Below are 21,742 nucleotides of genomic sequence, written 5' to 3'. Positions count from 1 at the left end.
CTGCTCCAAATGCTCCACAGTACAAACAACAGACAACCAAAATCTACAGGCAACACACATCAAAGTTGCTGGTGAACGCAGCATCTCTAGGAAGAGGTACAGTCGACATTTCAGGCCGAGACCCTTCGTCAGGACTAACTGAAGGAAGAGTTAGTAAGAGATTTGAAAGTGGGAGGGGGAGGGGGAGATCCAAAATGATAGGAGAAGACAGGAGGGGGAGGGATAGAGCCAAGAGATGGACAAGTGATTGGCAAAGGGGATACGAGAGGATTATGCGACAGTAGGTCCGGGAAGAAAGACAACGGGGTGGGGGGAACACAGAGGATGGGCAAGGGGTATAGTCAGAGGGACAGAGGGAGAAAAAGGAGAGTGAGAGAAAGAATGTGTGTATAAAAATAAATAACAGATGGGGTATGAGGGGGAGGTGGGGCATTAGCGGAAGTTAGAGAAGTCAATGTTCATGCCATCAGGTTGGAGGCTACCCAGACGGAATATAAGGTGTTGTTCCTCCAACCTGAGTGTGGCTTCATCTTTACAGTAGAGGAGGCTGTGGATAGACATGTCAGAATGGGAATGGGATGTGGAATTAAAATGTGTGGCCACTCGGAGATCCTGCTTTCTCTGGCGGACAGAGCGTAGGTGTTCAGCAAAGCGGTCTCCCAGTCTGCGTCGGGTCTCGTCAATATATAAAAGGCCACATCGGGAGCACCGGACGCAGTATATCACCCCAGCCGACTCACAGGTGAAGTGTCGCCTCACCTGGAAGGACTGTCTGGGGCCCTGTAAGGGAGGAAGTGTAAGGGCATGTGTAGCACTTGTTCCACTTACAAGGATAAGTGTCAAAATCTACCCTTTTGGTTACAGTGTTGAAAGATAGCTCCGTGAATATACAAATACCCAGATGGCTGAGTGACAAAACAAGTCTGTCCTGAACTGTGAATTAAGTGGCATTGTGCCTTTAACAATCAGCTAATGACAGGAACATCCATCTATTGTCTTTAATCTATATAATTCCAATGGATCAGAATCAGAATCATTGGTTTCACTAGACCCAAAGTATCATCGAGAAGTTTTACAGGTGCAGGTTTTATTTCCTGAGGGCTCATTCACATTTTGGTTAGTCCATAATTATGCTATCCATAATTTCAAGACCTCAGAATGATCTCCAGCTATACTGATGGGTACAACACACTAGGCTAAGCTCAAACACATGTTCATTGGGCCAAAAGTTGTACCCAGGATAAACTTCTTTAGGAGAAAATAAGCAGTCTGCTTTCAAAATGAAGCAGTCTACTTTTTAAGCAACACACACAAAATGCTGGAGAAGCTCAGCAGGCCAGGCAGCATCTATGGGGAAAAAAAAGAGTACAGTCAACGCTTCAGGTTGTAACCCTGTGTCCTGACGAAAGGGTTTGGCTCGAAACGTCGACTGTACTCTTTTCCATAGATGTGGCCTAGCCTGGTGAGTTCCTCCAACACCTTGTGTGTGTTGCTTGGATTTCCAGCGTCTGCAGATTTTCTCTCGTTTCTAACCACTTTTTAAATTGCTGGAAACTTAAGACACTTGGTGCTACAACACTTGTTTTCATACCTGCAAAAGCACTAGTAATCATAATTGGAATTTAATGATTTCAAAATTTATCTAATCCTGATAGATATTAAATGATAAGGTTAAGGATGGCAGGCCAGTTCAGTGCATACACATTTTAGCGAAGAACCTGAAGAAAAACACTGGTTAGACTGCCTTCTCTAAAATTTACAAAATTATTCACTAACCTATTTAAAAATACTTTAGATGTATTAGTTTACATAATGCAAGTTTTGCACTGTTATTTTTCCCATATATACTTTTTCTTATGAACAACTGAAATATAAAAAACTCTCAGCTTACACAATCAAACTTTTTTAACATAAATAGTTTCAAGAGTAGTTCAACGTACAAGGCTTTGCAACCAAATGCAAACGAAAATGATGTCAAAAGCCAAAATTTGCATGGTTTGAGTGCACAGTCATTTACATAGGGAACCACAATATCAGCACAATGTATCAGCAGAGTATACTCAAAGATGTTAAAATGGGATCTTTTTTTATATGTGTCAACGTTTAAAAGTAAGTTTATTATCAAAGTACAGATGTTACCATAGATTGTCTTGATATTTAGTTTCTTTTAGGAATCTACAGGGAGAAATACAATAGAATTTACAAATAAACTGTACCTAAATAGACAAAAACTGTCAAACATTCCCTGCTCTGGCTCACCTTTTACATCTTCTCTTCTCACCTGCCTATCACCTCCCCCTGATGCACCCCCTTCTTCCCTTTCTCCCACAGTTGACTCTCCTCTATCGATACCTTCTTCAGCCCTTTACCTTTTCCACCCATCACCTCCCAGCTTCTCACTTCAACCCCCATCCCCCACCCACCTGGTTCCACCTATGACCCTTTAGCTTGTACTCTTTCCTTGTCCTTCCCAGTCCTGAAGGGTCTCAGCCCAGAATGTCAACTCTATTCCTGTCCGTGGATCCCTGCCTGACCCACTGAGTTCCTCTATCATTTTGCACATTTTACCGAAAATACAAGTTATAAAGAATCCTTGAAAGTGAATCTGTAGGTCATAGAATTATGAAAATGAATGTCAACAAAGCTGCCAGCTCTGACGGTTTCCAGTTCCACAGACGGAAGTACAGTAACAGCTGAAGAAATTGCTTATATAGATAGAACTTAACAACACACACAAAATGCTGGTGGAACGCAAACACGAGAAAATGCTGGAAATGCTTCGGACACTTAACAATGTGTTTTTGTTCTAAACTGGAAAACTGAGCCTTTGGGCTTACAAAACGACAGGAGATGGAGGAAGAAAATATTCCTGTCCATTGTATATTAGTGATGGAGCAGTTACTATCTATCAGACACAAAATGAATGTGTACAAATGTAAGTGAGACTAAATCTAACACAGAATCAGTATGGATACATTAAATACAGGGGTGTGCCTTATTAAGCAAAGTAACATAGAATTTTTTTTCAATATAATGAATGGGGAACTGATTATAGAAGTGGAATGAATTTCACATACATAGTGTGAAATTATGGATCAGTAATGTTATAAGATTCCAAACCAGGCAACTGACAAAAATAAGTGCACAGAGGCAGAGCTTCGGAGGATGATGGCACCCAACGGTGAGTCCTTTGCTTGCATCTTTGGACACCGCTCTATTTCTACCTTTGATATCTCTTTTTTTCCCCTTTCAAGGTTCTTTTGAAGACCCTGTCCTGGATTTACATGCTGACTTCGGTTCTTTGCGAAAATAGGGCCTGCTTCCAACTGCTTTTTGATATGCCAAGGACGCGGCCAGGAAGATTATCGTACGCCTTCAGTGTGCTGGATTTTCAAGGCTCTGGAGGCGGGCGGATTCTCGGCCAGTGCCGCTGCCTGATGTGTTGTGGGAGACAGAAGATCATAAGCAGCGAGATGGCTGCTGGCTGTGAGCCCACAGACCTGAGCTTTGTTATGTCTCCCCACTTGCTGTGAAACGGGGACACTTCTTTTTCCATTACTCGGGTGGGGGAGAGACAGAGAGACAGAGGTATGTTGAATTATTGGGTAAACCAGCAAGTCTGTGTCTTTATTGATGCTTTGCTGTACGCTCGAGTGCTTGATGGGAGGGTGGTCATTGCTTTGCTGCACGCTTGATTGCTCGGTGGAGAGGGCCGATGCTTTTTTGTTGGTGGGGCTCATTGCCTTGCTGCTGCTTGTGTGTGGGGGGGTGCTTTGGGGTTCTAATATTTAACTGTCATTCATTCTTTGGGGCACTCCTCTGTTTTTGTGGATGTTTGCAAAAAAAGAGAATTTCAGGATGTATATTGTACACACTTCTCTGACATTAAATGTACCCATTGAAGACTATTGAATACAACTTATACATTTTGTTTTAAATGGTAAGACAGTGGAAGGAGTAGAATGACTGAAATTTAACATGCAAATTCAGTATCGAAAGACTGGGAAAGAACAACTGAGACATAATGCTCCGATTATATTGGGCTCTGCTAAGGCAGTATCTGGAACAGCATGCACAGTTGTGACAACCCTACAATATTGGAAATAGAGTGAAGGTTAACCTGGGCAATTCCAGTGAAAGGAGTTTTGTCCTATGAAGAGATAGTACACTGCTGAGGATTGTTCACAGAGGTGAAGGTAACCTCAACTTCTTATTGTGCCATATTGGAAAGAAGAGTTTCACACACTAAAAAAAAAAGCAGTAGGCCATAGTTATTTGCTTCCGCTAGTTCCTGTACTTTCTCAAGGCTTGAAGAATGAAAGGTGACTTTACTGTACCAAATCTTCAAGGACTTGATAGAGCAGAAAACGAAAAGATGTTCTCCATGGATGGAGCAACACAAGTCTCAAGTGGTTGTTTATTCAGAAAAGAGATGAGAAGGAATTTCTACACCCAGAAAGTATTGGGAGTATTGTAGGACTGCATAGACTCAGATATTAATTACAAATACAGATGAATTTATCTTTAGACATTAAAAGCAATTGAATTAAATTGACTTTATATCTTACATCCTTCACATACATGAGTAAAAATCCTTACATTACGTCTCCATCTAAATGTGCAATGTGTAATTTATAGTATTTATAATAAATAATGTTTAAGGCATCCGTTAGTCTTGCGAGACCATGGATCTGCACCTGGAAAGTCTTCACCCTCCAGGGCACAGGTCTGGGCAAGGTTGTATGGAAGACAGGCAGTTGCCCATGCTGCAAGTCTCCCCTCTCCATGACACCGATGTTGTCCAAGGGAAGGGAAAGGGCCGATACAGCTTGGCACCAGTGTCGTCGCAAAGCACTGTGTGGTTAAGTGCCTTGCTCAAGGACACAACACACTGCCTCGTCTGGGGCTCAAACTCACGACCTTCAGGTCGCTAGTCCAATGCCTTAACCACTTGGCCACGTGCCCACATGTACAAGAGGACAATCGATATAACATAGAATTACAGTTTTGTCAGTATGAATTAAGCAGCCTGATGGCCTGGTGGAAGAAGCTGTTCTGGAGCCTGCTGGTCCTGGCTTTTATGCTGCGGTACTGTTTCCTGGATGGTAACAGCTGGAACAGTTTGTGGTTGGGGGTGACTCGGGTCCCCAATGATCCTTCAGGTCCTTTTTAGACATCTGTCTTTTGTAAATGTCCTGAATAGTGGGAAGTTCACATCTACAGATGCGCTGGGCTGTCTGCATCACTCTCTGCTTGAGCCCTATGATTGAGAAAAGTACCATTCCCATACCAGACAGTGATGAAGCCAGTCAGGATGCTCTCAGCTGTGCCTCTATAGAAAGTCCTTAGGATTTGGGGCACCTTACCCAAAACTCTTCAACCATCTTGAGGTGAAAGAGGTGCTGCGGTGCCTTTTTCACCACACAGCCAGTATGTACAGACCATGTGAGATCCTTGGTGATGTTTACTTCAAGGAACTTAAAGCTGTTCACCCTCTCAATCCCAGATCCATTGATGTCCATTGGGACTGGCTTGTCTCTATTCTTCCTGTAGTCCACAACCAGCTCCTTCATTTTTGCGACATTGAGGGAGAGGTTGTTTTCTTGACACAACAGTGTCAGGGTGATGACTCCTTCTCTGTAGGCTGCCTCATTATTATTTCAGATTAGGCCAATCAATGTAGTGTCATCAGCAAATTTAATTAGCAGATTGGAGCTGTGGGTGGCGACACAGTCATGGGTATACAGAGAGTAAAGGAGGCGGCTTGAGGGGCACCTTTGTTCACAGGCAGAGGGGCAGAGGTGAGGGAGCCCACTTTTACCACCTGCTGGCGATCTGACAGGTAGTCCAGGATCCAACTACACAAGGCATTAGACTTCAGTTTCATGCCACAAAATGCTGTGAAGGTTAAATTCAGCCCATTCATACTAAATGACATGTGCAAGGAGCTGAATGACCTACTCCTGCTTCCTATGTGGTTATCACAAGCTGCTTCACAGTTAATGTTTTAAGTGGAACCTGTAATTCAGTAAAGGAAGCAAGGGAAATACTGAGGAACATGAAGGGAATTGCAACATTCAGGGCCTTGGAAGATGAGTACCATGTCCACTCAATGGAACAGCAATTTAATTTTAGGTGAAGAGAGGTGATAATTAGAAAAGTGTACATAATTTGAAAGGCAATTAGAGTGAAGGGAATCAGAAAGAGAGAGGAGCACAAGCATGTAGGATTTGAAAACAATTTTGCTTAGAATAGAGCCATATGGATCAGACGATGGAAGGGTTTGAGTTATTGCAACTTAGGACAAAAACATTTGATTGGACTTTTGAATAGCAAAATGAAGGAAGCCTATCTGGACTGTGGTAGAATAGTTAAACCTAGAATGACAAAGAGAGTTTAAACAGCAGATGAGACTATTCAGAATGAGAGTCAACATTACAAACACAAAAAAGTCTCCAGATGCTGGAAACCCAAAGCAACATACACAGAATGCTGGAGGAACTCAACAGGTCAGGCATCTATGGAAATGAATGAACAGTCAACCCTTCTTCAGGTCTGAGAAGGAAGGAGGAGATGCCAGAATAAAAAGGTGGGGGAGGGGAAGGAGGCTAGCTGGAAGATGATAGGTAAAGCCAGTTCAGTGGGAGACCATGGACTGACATGTTGGAATGGGAATGGGAATGTCTGGCCAATGGGAAGTTACACTTTTGGCAGATGAAGTGGATATACTCGAAAAAGAGGTTCCCCAAATTACAACTGATCTCACCAACATAGAGGAGGCCACACCTGCAACGTTGTACACAACAGATGACCCAAGCAGATTCGCAGGTGAAGTGTTGCCTCCCCTGGAAGAACTGCTTGGGGGCCTGTTTAGTGATGGGGAAAGAGCAAGAGGTGTATGGGCAGAACACTTTCATGAATAAGTGCCGGGAGGGAGATTACTGGAGAGGGAAGAATGGACCAATGGGCAAGGGAATCTCAGAGGGACCAATCCCTGCAGAAAGCTGAGGTGGGGGCGGGGGGGGAGGAAGGTGGGGAAGAGGTAAAGCTATGTTTAGTGGTAGGATCTCTTTGGAGATGGTGGAAGTTGCAGAGGATGATGTGGAGGCTGATGGGGTCACAGGCAAGGACAAGAGGAAACTACAGAGGTGGAATTAATAAATTAGAAATTCCACCTTGTGAACACCCGCAAGGAAATGAATCTCAGGGTGAAATATGGTGGCATATATGTACTTTGATAATAAATTTACTTTGAACTTTGATCTTGGTGATTATGTGGATACATGAACTGAAGTTCAAATTGGAGTCAAATGCCAATGTTAAGACAAATGCCAGAAGGAGGAAGCTGTTGGTACGTAGGTAGATGCTGCATGTAGAGCGACAGTGAGGAAGGATAGGCAGCTGATAGGGCAAAATTACAGTCAATGGGATGGGTTAAATTGTGTCTATTTTAATGCAAGGTGTATCAGGAACAAGGGTGATGAACACAAGAGCCTGGATGTGGCCATTATAGAGACCTGGCTGTCACAAGGGCAGCAAAGGTTGCTGAATGTTCCAGGGTTTAGATGTTTTGAAAGGGACAGGGAGGGAAGTAAACGCGGTGGGGAGCGGCATTGCTAATCAGGGACCGTTCACAGCGGCAGAAAGGGAGGATGTTGTGAAGAGATTGTCTATTGAGTCAGTGTGGGTGGAAGTCAGAAACAATAATGGAGCAATCATTCTATTGGGAACATACTACAGACTCCCAATAGCAAGAGACACTGAGGAACACATAAGGAGACACATTCTGGAAATGTGCAAAAAACCTGTTGTCATGGGTGACTTGCAACTTCCCCAATACTGATTGGTACCTCCTTAGAGCAAAAGTTTTACTTGGGACGAAATTTGTTCAGTGTGTCCAGGAACGATTCCTAACACAATAGGTGGACAGACTGAATAGAGGAGTGGCGATACTGGAGCTGGTGCTGGGCAATGATCCAGAGCAGCTGTCAGACCTCTCAATTGGTGAGCATTTCAGAGCCAGTGACCACAACTCCCTGACCTTTACCACAGCTTTGAACAGGTGATAAGGCAAAGACTTTAATTGGGGGAGGGGAATTTATGATGTTATTAGGCAGGAATTTGGGAGCATAAATTAGGAATGGATGTACTCAGGGAATTACACATTGGAAATGTGGATGTTGTTTAGGGAGCACTTGCATGGGGTTATGAATAGGTTTGTACTGTTGAGGCAGGGAAAGGACGATAGAGTGAAGGAACTATGGCTGACAAGTACTGTGAAATATCTTGTCAAGGGGAAGAAAGAAGTTTATTTAAAGGCTTAGGAAGCAAGGATCACATGGGGCTAAAGAGAGTTACAAGTTAGCCAGGAAGGAGCTGAAGAATGGACTTAGGAGAGCTAGAAGGAGAATGAGGACACATTGGAGAGCAGGATTAAGGAAAAGCCCGAGACTTCCTACACATATGTGAAGAACAGGAGGATGTCTAGAGTGAAGAGAGGACCTATCAGGGACAGAAGAGAAAACATGTGCCTGGAGCCCAAAGAGACAGGGGTAGTGCTTAATGAATATTTCGCTTCAGTAATCATGAGTGAGTGGGATCTTGATGTTTGCGAGGACCACGTAAAACAGGCTGATATGCAAGAACATGTCAACATTAAGAAAGATGATGTGCTGAAACTTTTGAAAAACTTTAGGGCAGAGAAATACCAGGAGCCAGATGGGATATATCACAGGTTACTATGGGAAGCAAAGGAAAGGAAAGCCTTGCCTTTGGAGATTATCTTTGCGTCCACACTGACCACAGGAGTAGTACCAGATTATTGGAGGGTAGGAAGTGTTATCCAAGCTCTCTTTGTTTAAGAAAGGTAGGGATAATCCTGGAAATTATAAACCAGTGAATCTTACTTCAGTCAACACACATCAAAGTTGCTGGTGAACGCAGCAGGGCAGGCAGCATCTCTAGGAAGAGGTACAGTCGACGTTTCAGGCCAAGACCCTTCGTCATGTTTGCGAATCTTACTTCAGTGGTGGGCAAATTACTGGAGAAGATTCTTTGAGACAGGATCTATGAGCATTTAGAGAAACACAGTCTGATTAAAGACAGTCAGTATGGCTCTGTCAGGGCTGGTCATTACTCACAAGCCTGATTAAATTCTTTGAGGATGTGACAAAGCATATTGACGAAGGCAGAGCAGTGGATATGGATCTTAGTAAGGTGTTTGACAAAGTTTCCCATGATAAGCTCATTCAGAAAGCCAGGAGGTAGAGGATACAAGAAAACTTGGTTGTGTGGATTCAGAATTGGCTTGCCCATAGAGGGCAGAGATTGGCTGTAGACTGGGACATTGACAGGATGCAGAGCTGGGCTGGGATGTGGTAGATGAAGCTCAACTCAGAAGAGTGACTCACTTTGGAAGGTTGAATTGGAAAGCAGAATACAAAGCATGATTCTGGGCAATGTGGAGGAACAGTGTGATCTTGGGGTCCACATCCATCGGTCCCTTAAAACTGTAGCACAAGTTGATAGGGTGGTTAAGAAGGCATATGGTGTGTTGGCCTTCATTAGTCAGGGGACTGAGTCCAAATGCCGTGAGGTCACATGGCCGCTCTATAAAACCCTAGTCAGACTACACTTGGAATATTGTAAACAACAGGAATTCTGCAGATGCTGGAAATTCAAGCAACATACATCAAAGTTGCTGGTGAACGCAGCAGGCCAAGCAGCATCTATAGGAAGAGGTGCAGTCGACGTTTCAGGCCGAGACCCTTCGTCAGGACTAACTGAAGGAAGAGTGAGTAAGGGATTTGAAAGCTGGAGGGGAGGGGGAGATGCAAAATGATAGAAGACAGGAGGGGGAGGGATAGAGCCAAGAGCTGGACAGGAGATAGGCAAAAGGGGATACGAGAGGATCATGGGACAGGAGGTCCGGGAAGAAAGACAAGGGGGGGGGGTGACCCAGAGGATGGGCAAGAGGTATATTCAGAGGGACAGAGGGAGAAAAAGGAGAGTGAGAGAAAGAATGTGTGCATAAAAATGAGTAACAGATGGGGTACGAGGGGGAGGTGGGGCATTAGCGGAAGTTAGAGAAGTCGATGTTCATGCCATCAGGTTGGAGGCTACCCAGACGGAATATAAGGTGTTGTTCCTCCAACCTGAGTGTGGCTTCATCTTTACAGTAGAGGAGGCCGTGGATAGACATGTCAGAATGGGAATGGGATGTGGAATTAAAATGTGTGGCCACTGGGAGATCCTGCTTTCTCTGGCGGACAGAGCGTAGATGTTCAGCAAAGCGGTCTCCCAGTCTGCGCCGGGTCTCACCAATATATAAAAGGCCACATCGGGAGCACCGGACGCAGTATATCACCCCAGTCGACTCACAGGTGAAGTGATGCCTCACCTGGAAGGACTGTTTGGGGCCCTGAATGGTGGTAAGGGAGGAAGTGTAAGGGCATGTGTAGCACTTGTTCCGCTTACAAGGATAAGTGCCGGGAGGGAGATCAGTGGGGAGGGATGGGGGGGACGAATGGACAAGGGAGTTGCGTACGGAGCGATCCCTGCAGAATGCAGAGAAAGGGGGGGAGGGAAAGATGTACTTAGTGGTGGGATCCCGTTGGAGATGGCGGAAGTTACGGAGAATAATATGTTGGACCCGGAGGCTGGTGGGGTGGTAGGTGAGGACCAGGGGAACCCTATTCCTAGTGGGGTGGTGGGAGGATGGAGTGAGAGCAGATGTACGTGAAATGGGGGAGATGCGTTTAAGAGCAGAGTTGATAGTGGAGGAAGGGAAGCCCCTTTCTTTAAAAAATGAAGACATCTCCCTCGTCCTAGAATGAAAAGCCTCATCCTGAGAGCAGATGCGGCGGAGACGGAGGAATTGCGAGAAGGGGATGGCGTTTTTGCAAGAGACAGGGTGAGAAGAGGAATAGTCCAGATAGCTGTGAGAGTCAGTAGGCTTATAGTAGACATCAGTGGATAAGCTGTCTCCAGAGACAGAGACAGAAAGATCTAGAAAGGGGAGGGAGGTGTCGGAAATGGACCAGGTAAACTTGAGGGCAGGGTGAAAGTTGGAGGCAAAGTTAATAAAGTCAACGAGTTCTGCATGCGTGCAGGAATCTGTTACTCATTTTTATGCACACATTCTTTCTCTCACTCTCCTTTTTCTCCCTCTGTCCCTCTGAATATACCTCTTGCCCATCCTCTGGGTCACCCCCCCCCCGTCTTTCTTCCCGGACCTCCTGTCCCATGATCCTCTCGTATCCCCTTTTGCCTATCACCTGTCCAGCTCTCGGCTCTATCCCTCCCCCTCCTGTCTTCTCCTATCATTTTGGATCTCCCCCTCCCCCCCCCAGCTTTCAAATCCCTTACTCACTCTTCCTTCAGTTAGTCCTGACGAAGGGTCTCGGCCTGAAACGTCGACTGCGCCTCTTCCTATAGATGCTGCTTGGCCTGCTGCGTTCACCAGCAACTTTGATGTATGTTACTTGGAATATTGTGTTCAGTTCTGGTCACCTTCCTTATAGGATCACAACCTGGTACTCCAGCTGCAGTGCTGTCGACAAAAAAGCCTTGCAGAGGGTGATTAGGGGAGCAGAGAAGGTTACTGGGGTCTCCCTACCTTCTGTCCAAGACCTCTTTCAGAGTCAATGCCTCCAGAAGACACGGTACATCGTTAAAGACCCCTCACACCCTCTCCATGAACTGTTTGTTCTTCTGCCATCAGGCAAACGTTACAGGAGCATCAAAACTAAAACCACAAGGCTACTAAACAGCTTCCGCCCACAGGCAGTCAGACTGCTAAATAACTGCTCTACCTGACTCTGCTTTGGACACTTTTAACTTGCACTGGACATTTACAACTTGATTTTAACTGACATGTGGCTGTTGTGTTTTACTATTTATTGTTATGTTTATTATTTAGTGTTGTGTTTGTTATGTTATGATTGCACTGCTCCTGGGAAACGCTGTCTCATTCTTCCCTGCAGAGCTGATGTACGGTTAGAATGACAATAAAGTTTTTTGAATCTTTGAAGAATGTAGAAGCATTAGAGAGGGTGCAGAGGTGATTTATTAGGATGCTGCCTGGATTAGCGAGCATGTCTTATGAGGATAGGTTGAGCAAGCTAGGATTTTCTCTCTGGAGTGAAGGAGGAGAAGAGGCATTAAGAAATTACATTAGTGGCATTAATGAAGATAGGCATATGGATGATAGAAAAATGAAGGGCTAAGAGAGAAGGGTTATATTGATCTTACAGTAGGCAAAAAGATCAGCAGAGTATTGTGAACCACAGGGCCTGTATTGCGCTGTAGTGTTCTACGTTTTATAAATCTGATTAAGGTTACAGTTAGAACAGTTACAATTTTACTAAATGTTGTAGTAGGCTTGGAGTTTTGAGTGGTCCACTGTTGCTCATAATTAGCACATTCAGTTGTCAACTCGGAACAATAAGGCATCAAGAGCAGCGAGCATCCTTACAGAGAAGAACGTTAGATACAAATTACATCCTTGTATCCAACCTATAGCGAGGGAAGGGTGTGCCAGAGGAGATGCTTAAACATGTGCACAGTCAGAAGCCATCTTCCAAGACATTGCTGACTCATGAGGGTTTTGTAAGAACTGATCTTGGTACATTAACCTGCTGGATGCACTTCCTAACACTAACCTCCAACATCAAAGCTTCACATTGAGCAAAGACTATTGGCAGCCATTTCTCAATGAAGGCATGCAGCAAAGATCATATTTCACTCTAATCCAGAATCACTGAGCCATCCAAAAAAAATCTCAAAGCAGGCATAAAGCTCAGTCTACTGTGGAGTAGGGATCCTTGCCTCAAGCCATACTTGAAACATCTACAAAAGAAACTTCAAAGAATTTGAGACACACCATCAATTTTGTGTCCTCAAATTACACCAAATACTCTGGTACATTTAAGCAAACCAAGGTAAGTGTCCTCTCCAGACCAGCATTTCTATATAGTTGGCTCAGATAAACATTGTCATGCCTGTTGTTACGTAAACGGCAACAATGAATATCAATCGAGACAGGGTATATAAAAATAACCAAACATTTATTAAACACCGATAAATGATAAGGGAAAAATAACAAACAAAAACTTTAACCGGAAGTTAACAGATATGTAGCCGTTCACCAACTCGCCACTCGGCTCTGGTTCTTAAAGCGTTAAATGCGAAAACCGTTCTTAAAGCGATACAGTCAGATATAGTTCTTAAAGCGATAACTTCAAAAGTCCAACAGATTTACACGTTCAATTGGGAGAGACTTCTCTGGAGAAGGATTTCTTCACAGACGCAACTTTACTGCTGGTTCTGTCCACAGGATTCACGATGCCGAAAATAAACAGTTTAAAACAACTGACCTTAAATTCCTTTAGAGAGAGAGAGCAGCTTTTTGCATGAACTCCTTGCTCTTTCTGGCAAGAGTTATCTCGATGCAGGTACTCCACCAACGAAGACTCAATAAGGTCGATTCTTTATTAAACTGCCAAACAATGGGGACTTCTCTCGATCCTTCGATAAATTCTTCACTCTCCCTTCAACTGTTGGAATTGAGTAAATTGGCACATCCAGCCACAAATTTCCAGTCCAAATAATATGGAATCTTTCAACAGAACGCACAACCGTTTTAACAATGAAACTGCGTCACAAAAACAAACACGCAACAGAAACAGAGGCACAGCACATTCTACCTGGAAATCTGCAAACTTAAAAACCCTACTGCATCACCTGAGTCGACCCTTATATAGTCACGGGGCACATATCATCACGTGACCTCACATCGGCGGGAAAATCACATCAGGTGACCTCCAAAAGACCATTACATCATTCCCACAAAAAAAAACAGATCTCCTTGAGCATGTAACACTGTCACCATACATCCAAAACAGATCCTGTCATCCAAACTCAACCACTGCCAGGAAGCGTCAGGAGTGATAGAAGCATCAATTTGAGGATGTTGCCAAAGCTTCCTTGAAATTACGTAACTTCTCAATCAATTAGTGCCATTCATTTCCAAATAAAAAGGCACATTTTTCTACTTTCTTACTTTGTTGGCTATCCATTGATTTTGATTCATGACTATCCATTGAATAAAATAAAATCTGCGTAAAACTTGATCACATGACTCAAGGATTTTGCTGGGCTTCCATGTATCCTCAAGAAAAGAGGACACAGAGAAAATCCAGCAAAAATAGTATTATCCATTGACTTATCAAACATTTTATTTCCACTTGTCTTGTAAGCCACCTAAGTGCCCATAGAAATAGAGTGGAAGCAAGTAATCTTCAACCTTAAAAGACAGCCTACGATCATGGACAGAAATGACAAGTCAAGAAACAAATATCTAGGTGAAACAAGTAATCAATCTTCACACATAAGAGAAAAACAATCAAAAACTATAACGGATTGTTGGACCTTAAGAAGATAGGAATAAAATAATATGCAAAACGTTGCACTCTAACATCTCCCCCCCCCCTGCTTTCCGCAGGGATCGCTCCGTACGCAACTCCCTTGTCCATTCGTCCCCCCCATCCCTCCCCACTGATCTCCCTCCCGGCACTTATCCTTGTAAGCGGAACAAGTGCTACACATGCCCTTACACTTCCTCCCTTACCACCATTCAGGGCCCCAAACAGTCCTTCCAGGTGAGGCAACACTTCACCTGTGAGTTGGCTGGGGTGATATACTGCGTCCGGTGCTCCCGATGCGGCCTTCTATATATCGGCAAGACCCAACGCAGACTGGGAGATCGTTTCGCTGAACACCTACGCTCTGTCCGTCAGAGAAAGCAGGATCTCCCAGTAGCCACACATTTTAATTCCACGCCCCATTCCCTTTCTGATATGTCTATCCACGGCCTCCTCTACTGTAAAGATGAAGCCACACTCAGGTTGAAGGAACAACACCTTATATTCCGTCTAGGTAGCCTCCAACCTGATAGCATGAACATTGACTTCTCAAATTTCCGCTAATGCCCCACCTCCCCCTCGTACCCCATCTGTTATTTATTTATATACACACATTCTTTTTCTCTCTCCTTTTTCTCCCTCTGTCCCTCTGACTATACCCCTTGCCCATCCTCTGGGTTTCCCCCCCTTTTTTTTACTCCCTAGGCGTCCTGTCCCATGACCATCTCATATCCCTTTTACCAATCACCTGTCCAGCTCCTGGCTCCATCCCTCCCCCTCCTGTCTTCTCCTATCATTTTGGATCTCTCCCTCCCCCCCCACTTTCAAATCTCTTACTAGCTCTTCTTTCAGTTTGTCCTGATGAAGGGTCTCAGCCCGAAAAGTCGACTGTACCTCTTCCTAGAGATGCTGCCTGGCCTGCTGCGTTCACCAGCAACTTTGATGTGTGCTACTCTAATCCTCAATATGTTTGTGTTAGACAAGAAAATTCCCAGTTAAGTAAATGGTTTTAGATTGACTGTGTATCAGCATGCACTGCAAGCAGTTAGCTTAGTCTACAATTCCGCACTCTTATTAAGTATGAACCAATATACATCACCCAAAGTTCTTAACATTAAAACAAATCAATCATTTGAGCCTTTAGGTTAACAGAGGAAAGAAACCATGCAAACTGGAGACTGGTGCTGGAATTGGGTTGTGCAAATAGTCCTTAGACCGCACTATTTAGTCAGGAAAACAGACACTTTGCATTACAAACTGTGAATAGACAGTTACACTTCAATAGGTTAAGAAGTATTCCTCTGCATTCCCTGTCCTCCAAAACGTTTCTGAAGACAGTTGTTCACTCACCTGTCTGGTCCTCCCAGTGATGTGTTACTTCCATCTTCTGCAGACTCACCGTTATCAGCATCCACGACCAGGGCCGCCGGTAGTGGAGCAGGTGCTCCGTTCTTGGTCACCCTCTTAAGCTCTTCGCAAAGGATGCAGTAAGACATCAGCAACAGAGTGAGCGCCGCAGTGTTGAGATATAACTTCCCCACAAAAGTACTAGGAAACATCCTCCCCTCCCCACTTTAATTACTCTGAGAATGAAGGAAACTTCACTCTTCCCTTAAACAAGGCACCGCTGTCGCACAAACTCCTCACTTCCGGCTTCGTAGCTGTTTACCCGCACGGCATTCTGGGGGATATAGACACACCAGAGAGTCTGCTGATGCTGGAAATCTTGAGCAACACGCGCAAAGTGTGGGAGGAATTTAGCAGATCAGGCAGCATCCATGAAGAGGGAGAACTGTCACCTCTTTGGGCCGAGACCCTTCATCAGGACTCAGGACTGGGGGATATAGCCCGCCATTGTTCAGTAGACTACAAGTCCCAATGCACACCGGGACACGTAGATCACGACCTGCATAATTCATACCGGAATGACGTGATCTGTGTTGGGGGGGGGTGCGAAGCTCTGTCCTTTAGTTCCCAAAATCACATAATGATGCAATATTTGAATTTCATGGGATCGAAGTGATAGCGTCAAGGATATTCTTTCCATTTGGCTATGGTTGTGTAAAACATACCAATGTTCACAACCAGCATTTCTCATCAAGGGGTTCAGCGGTGGAGAGGGTGAGCTGCTTAAAGTTGCTGGGTGTCGATATCACCGACAAACTATCGCGGGCGTATATTCATGTAATTACGAAAAGGACACGCCAGTGGCTATATTTCAAAGATTCAAAGTATATCTAGTATCAGAATATGTACGCAGTATACAACCCTGAGGTTCCTCTTCCCCACAGACAGCCATGAAACAAAGAATACCATGGAACTCATTCAAAGAGAAACATCAACCCCTCATCACGCAAATGGCAACAAAAAAAAGAGAGAAAAACACAGAATATAAAAGATAAATTGAAAGAGTCCAGGCATATTCAATTCAGCTCAGTGTTCATTATCTGCAGGCTGCCCTGATTCAAAGTCACACAAAATAGCTACAACAAAAAGGAGCGACCAGAAACACATCATAACATGAACTACAGAGTCCAATCCACAAACTGCGTTGATTAAACCTTGCCCAAGACGCAGGATTCCGGCACCATCCAGGGAGAGTGAGGCCACTTGAACACAGGAACCTTCCTTCGGAAGCAGCAAGTGAGAGGGAATGTCGTGGAAATAGTAAGGACACCAGAATGACTTTGAGGTTGTTTTAAGAGTTTATTAACATGATATCATGGAGAGTCTGCAGCAGTCTTCACCACTACCAGAACTCTGATTTTTAGGTTATACAGAGCTCGTATTTATACAGTGAAAAAACAACTTCACGTAATTTTGTTTGGCATTCCACGGTCAGTACATGATCGATCGTTTAAAAGACATGTCATTTATCTCTCAGCATAAGTCTAACATTCCTTTGCTCCCCGTTATCAAAACTCATGATTTACCTCTGAATGCGTGTCTAGCAGTTCTCTCTGCTCCCTATTTTCAGTGCTCATAATTTACCCATAGACACATCCTCCCTCCTGGTTCCAATATCTTGTTTATTGGAGTTCCTGGTACTGCACTTATCATCTAAGGTTATTCTCAAGTCACATCAGCAGTCTTAAATCTAGCTGCACCAGAATGGTCAGGTATCCCATTGCACATTAGTTTTAACCATTTCTACCACAAGAAGAAAGGGACCATCACCAGCAGACACCTTCCTCCAGTAGCAACGAGTGAGAGGCTGGTAGCGCTGAACAGCCTCTTGCCTTCCGCTCACACCCCCATAATTTCAGTCTGCCTCAGCACCTTAATCGGCAAGATCACTGAGAAATGGAGTTGATTATGACTTCCTAACCCTGAGGCCACACATTTTGCTTGAAGCTTAACAGAGCACCCTCAGAGAAAACAAAGCGCCAGATTACTCAATTGGCCTGATAACACAGCAAAATGTAGATCACAGGCTCCAACAGTAGCAGAACTACATGTGAAAGAAGTAGTTTTGTGAACCATCTGGAGGATGTTGTTTGCTGCTGCCATCTTCATTACGTGTTTGAGATTTTTTTAGTCACTAAAGACTCTCACAAGTTTCTGTTAATGTACCATGGAGGGTATTCTTACTGGTTGTATTACCATCGGGTATTGAGGTGCCAATGCATAAGATCAGAAAAAGCTGCAGAAAGTTGTAAACTCATGCAGCTCCAGCACAGGCACCAGCCTTCTCAGCATTGAGAACATGTTCAAAAGATGGTGCCTCAGGGTGACATTCATCATTGAGGACCTCCATCACCCAGGATGTGCCATCTTCTCATCACTACCATCAAGGAGGAACAATGTTCTCGCCTCTGCCATCAGATGTTTGAATGGTCCAAGAACCCATTTAAGTGTTATTTATAGTAAATTGTATACTGTATATTGCCCTGTATGGCTTCTGCAAAATAACAAATTTCATGGCATATGTCAGTGATAATAAACCTGATTCTGATGGTGAGCTTTCAGATGGTGAAAATGTGTTTTTACAGAGAGAAGTCATCTCAAGTGATCACTAGAATTTCTCAGTCATTTGGTGATAAACCATTGTCAGGGTTTACTGGTGGATGTGTTGTAATGATTCCAATAGTTTGACAGTTAAATATAGTGTTTAATTCCTTCTCAGAAAAGCATTCATTCATACTTATTGTACATCTGAAGAAATACACGGGCCTTCAGTTTAATTAATGAAACAATCATAAATATACATCTACATGCATGACAAATAATTCTGCAATTGGACAAGATGTGTATTTGGGATTTTTTTCTGCCAGCTTTTACTGAGGCAGAATAAGATAGATTTGTATATTTACATGAGAGGTTCCCTCGCAGTCATGAGCCGTAGATTATGAAATTCTAAACTGTTCCTCATCTCCAGGTCTTCTGCTTTTTTCTGGCAATTTTATATCATTGCTCCATGGATCTCAAACTCTCTTTAATTTCCTTCCTATCCACAGTTGTGTGTTATGTTGTAATTCCTGTACACATTATTTAAATATTATCCAACATCCGTCCATTCTCAACACATTTAGTAAAATTTCCCAATCTATCATAGCCAACTTGAAATTAATACATTGTAGTTTCTGTGATCATTATCTATTCAAGGCCTTCGTATCCCATTTTAGTAGTTTACTCTCTTTCTTAATGACAATTCTGTCATTTTTCAGTTCGTCTTTCCTTAGGGAACATTCACAACTGGTACTCATGATAACACTAAAGAAATCCAGATACTTCACTTTATTGCATAAGGAATATTTTCATTTTTATTTACATCATTTGTTTTAGAAGACACGTGCTAGTTTTACACACATTGTAAGCGGAAAGCAATCCAGCTAGCTTGCTAATGCGATTGGCATTTTCAAGTTCCAATCATTCTCATTAAGTTTGAACTGAAGAAGAACATTTCAAAGTGCTACCATATGATCTTGTATTATTCCAGTTTCAGTACTTGAGATGTGTCATACTTAATGCACCAATGCTAAAAAAAGGCAAAAACTTATCTTACAAGGGAAAAGGAGACCATAGCAAAGACATCAATTGACTGTTTCTTTTCAAATGGGAATTGGAAATTTGGTATATAGAATCACCACAAAATACCCAAGTGTAATTGTAATTTAATAGATGGTCGTGATTTACCTGCTTGAACTTAATTTCAACATCTACAAGGTGAAGGGTCTAATTGAACTGGATCCTGCTGTGCAAAATTTCCCTTCAAAAATGATCAGAAACAACTATTCAAAGAGCATTTTTAATAAAAGTATGTATGGAGTTTCCAACCTGAAATCTGTCTTCACTAGAAACACTCATGTATTAAAGAAAACCATGGAACTTGTTCAAAGGAAGACACTAACCCCCCCCCCCCCGCCACCATGTGCCAAAAAGACATGCAAACAGCATAAAAAGAGGGAAAAAAAACCCAGAATATAAAACACAAAATTGAAAGTGTCCAGGCATATCCATTTCAGCCGAATTTCCTGTTCAGATTTATTATCACTGACATGTCATGAAATTTGTTGTTTTGCAGCAGCAGTACAATAGCCAAAAATAATATAATTTACATTAATATCAAAAAATATAGAGCAGAAATAAAGAAAAACAGTGCTGTAGTGTCATTGGTTCATGAACCATTCAAAAATCTTATGGGGAAGGGAAAGAAGCTGTTTCTGAAACATTGAGTGTGTTTTCAGGCTCCTGTACCTCCTCCCCAATGGTGGTATTGAGAGCAGGCCACACCCTGGATGAGGAATGTCCTTAATGATGGTGTTACCTTCTTGAGGCATTTTGAATATGTTTACGATGGTGGGGAGGCTAGTGCCTGGGATGGAGCTGGAGCTGGAGCTGGCTAAGCTTACAATCCTCTCCAACTTTTTCCAATCCTGTTCACTGCTGCCTCCATACAAAATAGTGACGCAACCAGTCATCGTGCTTTCCACACTCCAAATGTAGACATTTGTTGGAGTCTGATGACTGACCAAATCTCCATGAACTACTAATGAATAGCTGTAGTTGTGCTTTCTTCATATTTGAATCAATGATGTTGGGTCCAATAGATCTTTAGAGATGTTGACACCAAAACTTGAAGCTGTTCACCCTTTCCACTGCTGACCCCTTGATGTGGGCTGCTTTGTATTCTCCTGATCCGGATACCTACTGCAACCACTTCCAGGCACCGTAAAGATATCACCAACACTGTCCACATGGAATCCCCCATTTTCACCTGAAGGAGTCAACCAATGTCTTTTCCAAAGCCAGCATCAAGAATTGATTACTTGGCATACAGAAGATTTTCAATATTCACAGAATATAGACAAGGCCTCCTTGAAAAACTGCTAATCCCCTAGGAATCTTAGAAATTCTGCCTCAAAGTGGACAAGAATTGGGAATTGTTTTGAGAACCTCAAAGTGCACACACGTCAGGAGCACAGAGAAAACGCACGTAAATAAAGGACACCCCCCCCCCAACAAGCCCTACAACTTTTAGACGCCTCCAGTTCAATATGTGGAAGGGTATCCATGAGGCACAAGTTACCTCAGAAATGCAAGTCATCCTTGATCCCCGAGGGATTCCCTAAAAAAGGGGAATAGCTGATATCTTTTTATTTCATGTTAACCGAATTTAAATTCATGAGCTGTCGTGAGGAGATTTGAACTCGTTCGGTCCTCTGAATTACTTTCCCACAATGTTACATATCTATAACAATATATCTAACCACAAACACGAGAAAATCTGCGGATAACAACAAACAACAGGAATTCTGCAGATGCTGGAAATTCAAGCAACACACATAAAAAATGCTGGTGAACGCAGCAGGCCAGGCAGCATCTATAGAAGTACAGTCGACGTTTCGGGTCGAGACCCTTCGTCAGGACTTAAAGGAAAAAATAATTCAAGCAACACACACAAAATGCCGGTGGAACGCATCCAACCACAGTACAGGTATTATGTCCCGTCAGTCATTCCTAATATGGTAACACTGAATTTACCAGCAGAACTACGGTAAAACAGATTTACACAATCACTAGCAGGAGAAATGCCATGTCCCGGTATCTGGTCACAATCTTCGTGTTCTGAAACACGCAAGCACAGGGATCCGCCCTGGGTCGGCAAAATGACGTTATCGGTGAAGACACTTCCCGTTAATCGCGGGGAGGGCGGGCAACCGAGAATGTATTGACAACACACTTAGCAAATTAAGACCTTGTTCAATTCTCAGTAAAAATAAGTGGGAACAGGCACCATGTCCAAAGGTTTTGATTTCATTTACATAATTTGCTGGATTGCAGCATTGCCCTTTGCACTGGATGAGGGAGCGACAAAA

General features: G+C 43.4%; 1 protein-coding gene across 1 annotated transcript in view; it reads right to left on the bottom strand.

Annotated features, from left to right (window-relative positions):
- Positions 1-16,069, bottom strand: part of slc9a8 (solute carrier family 9 member 8) — a 118,399-nt gene extending 102,330 nt beyond the window's left edge. Inside the window, exon 1 of the mRNA XM_063041451.1 lies at positions 15,774-16,069. Within this exon, the coding sequence (XP_062897521.1) occupies positions 15,774-15,982 (209 nt within the window). The 5' untranslated portion in view covers positions 15,983-16,069. The remainder of the gene's footprint in view (positions 1-15,773) is intronic.
- Between the last annotated feature and the right edge of the window lie 5,673 nt (positions 16,070-21,742).

The sequence above is a fragment of the Mobula hypostoma genome, chromosome 2 (assembly GCF_963921235.1).
Source record: "Mobula hypostoma chromosome 2, sMobHyp1.1, whole genome shotgun sequence".
Lineage (NCBI taxonomy): Eukaryota > Metazoa > Chordata > Chondrichthyes > Myliobatiformes > Myliobatidae > Mobula > Mobula hypostoma.
This window is presented reverse-complemented; position numbering and strand designations above follow the sequence as displayed.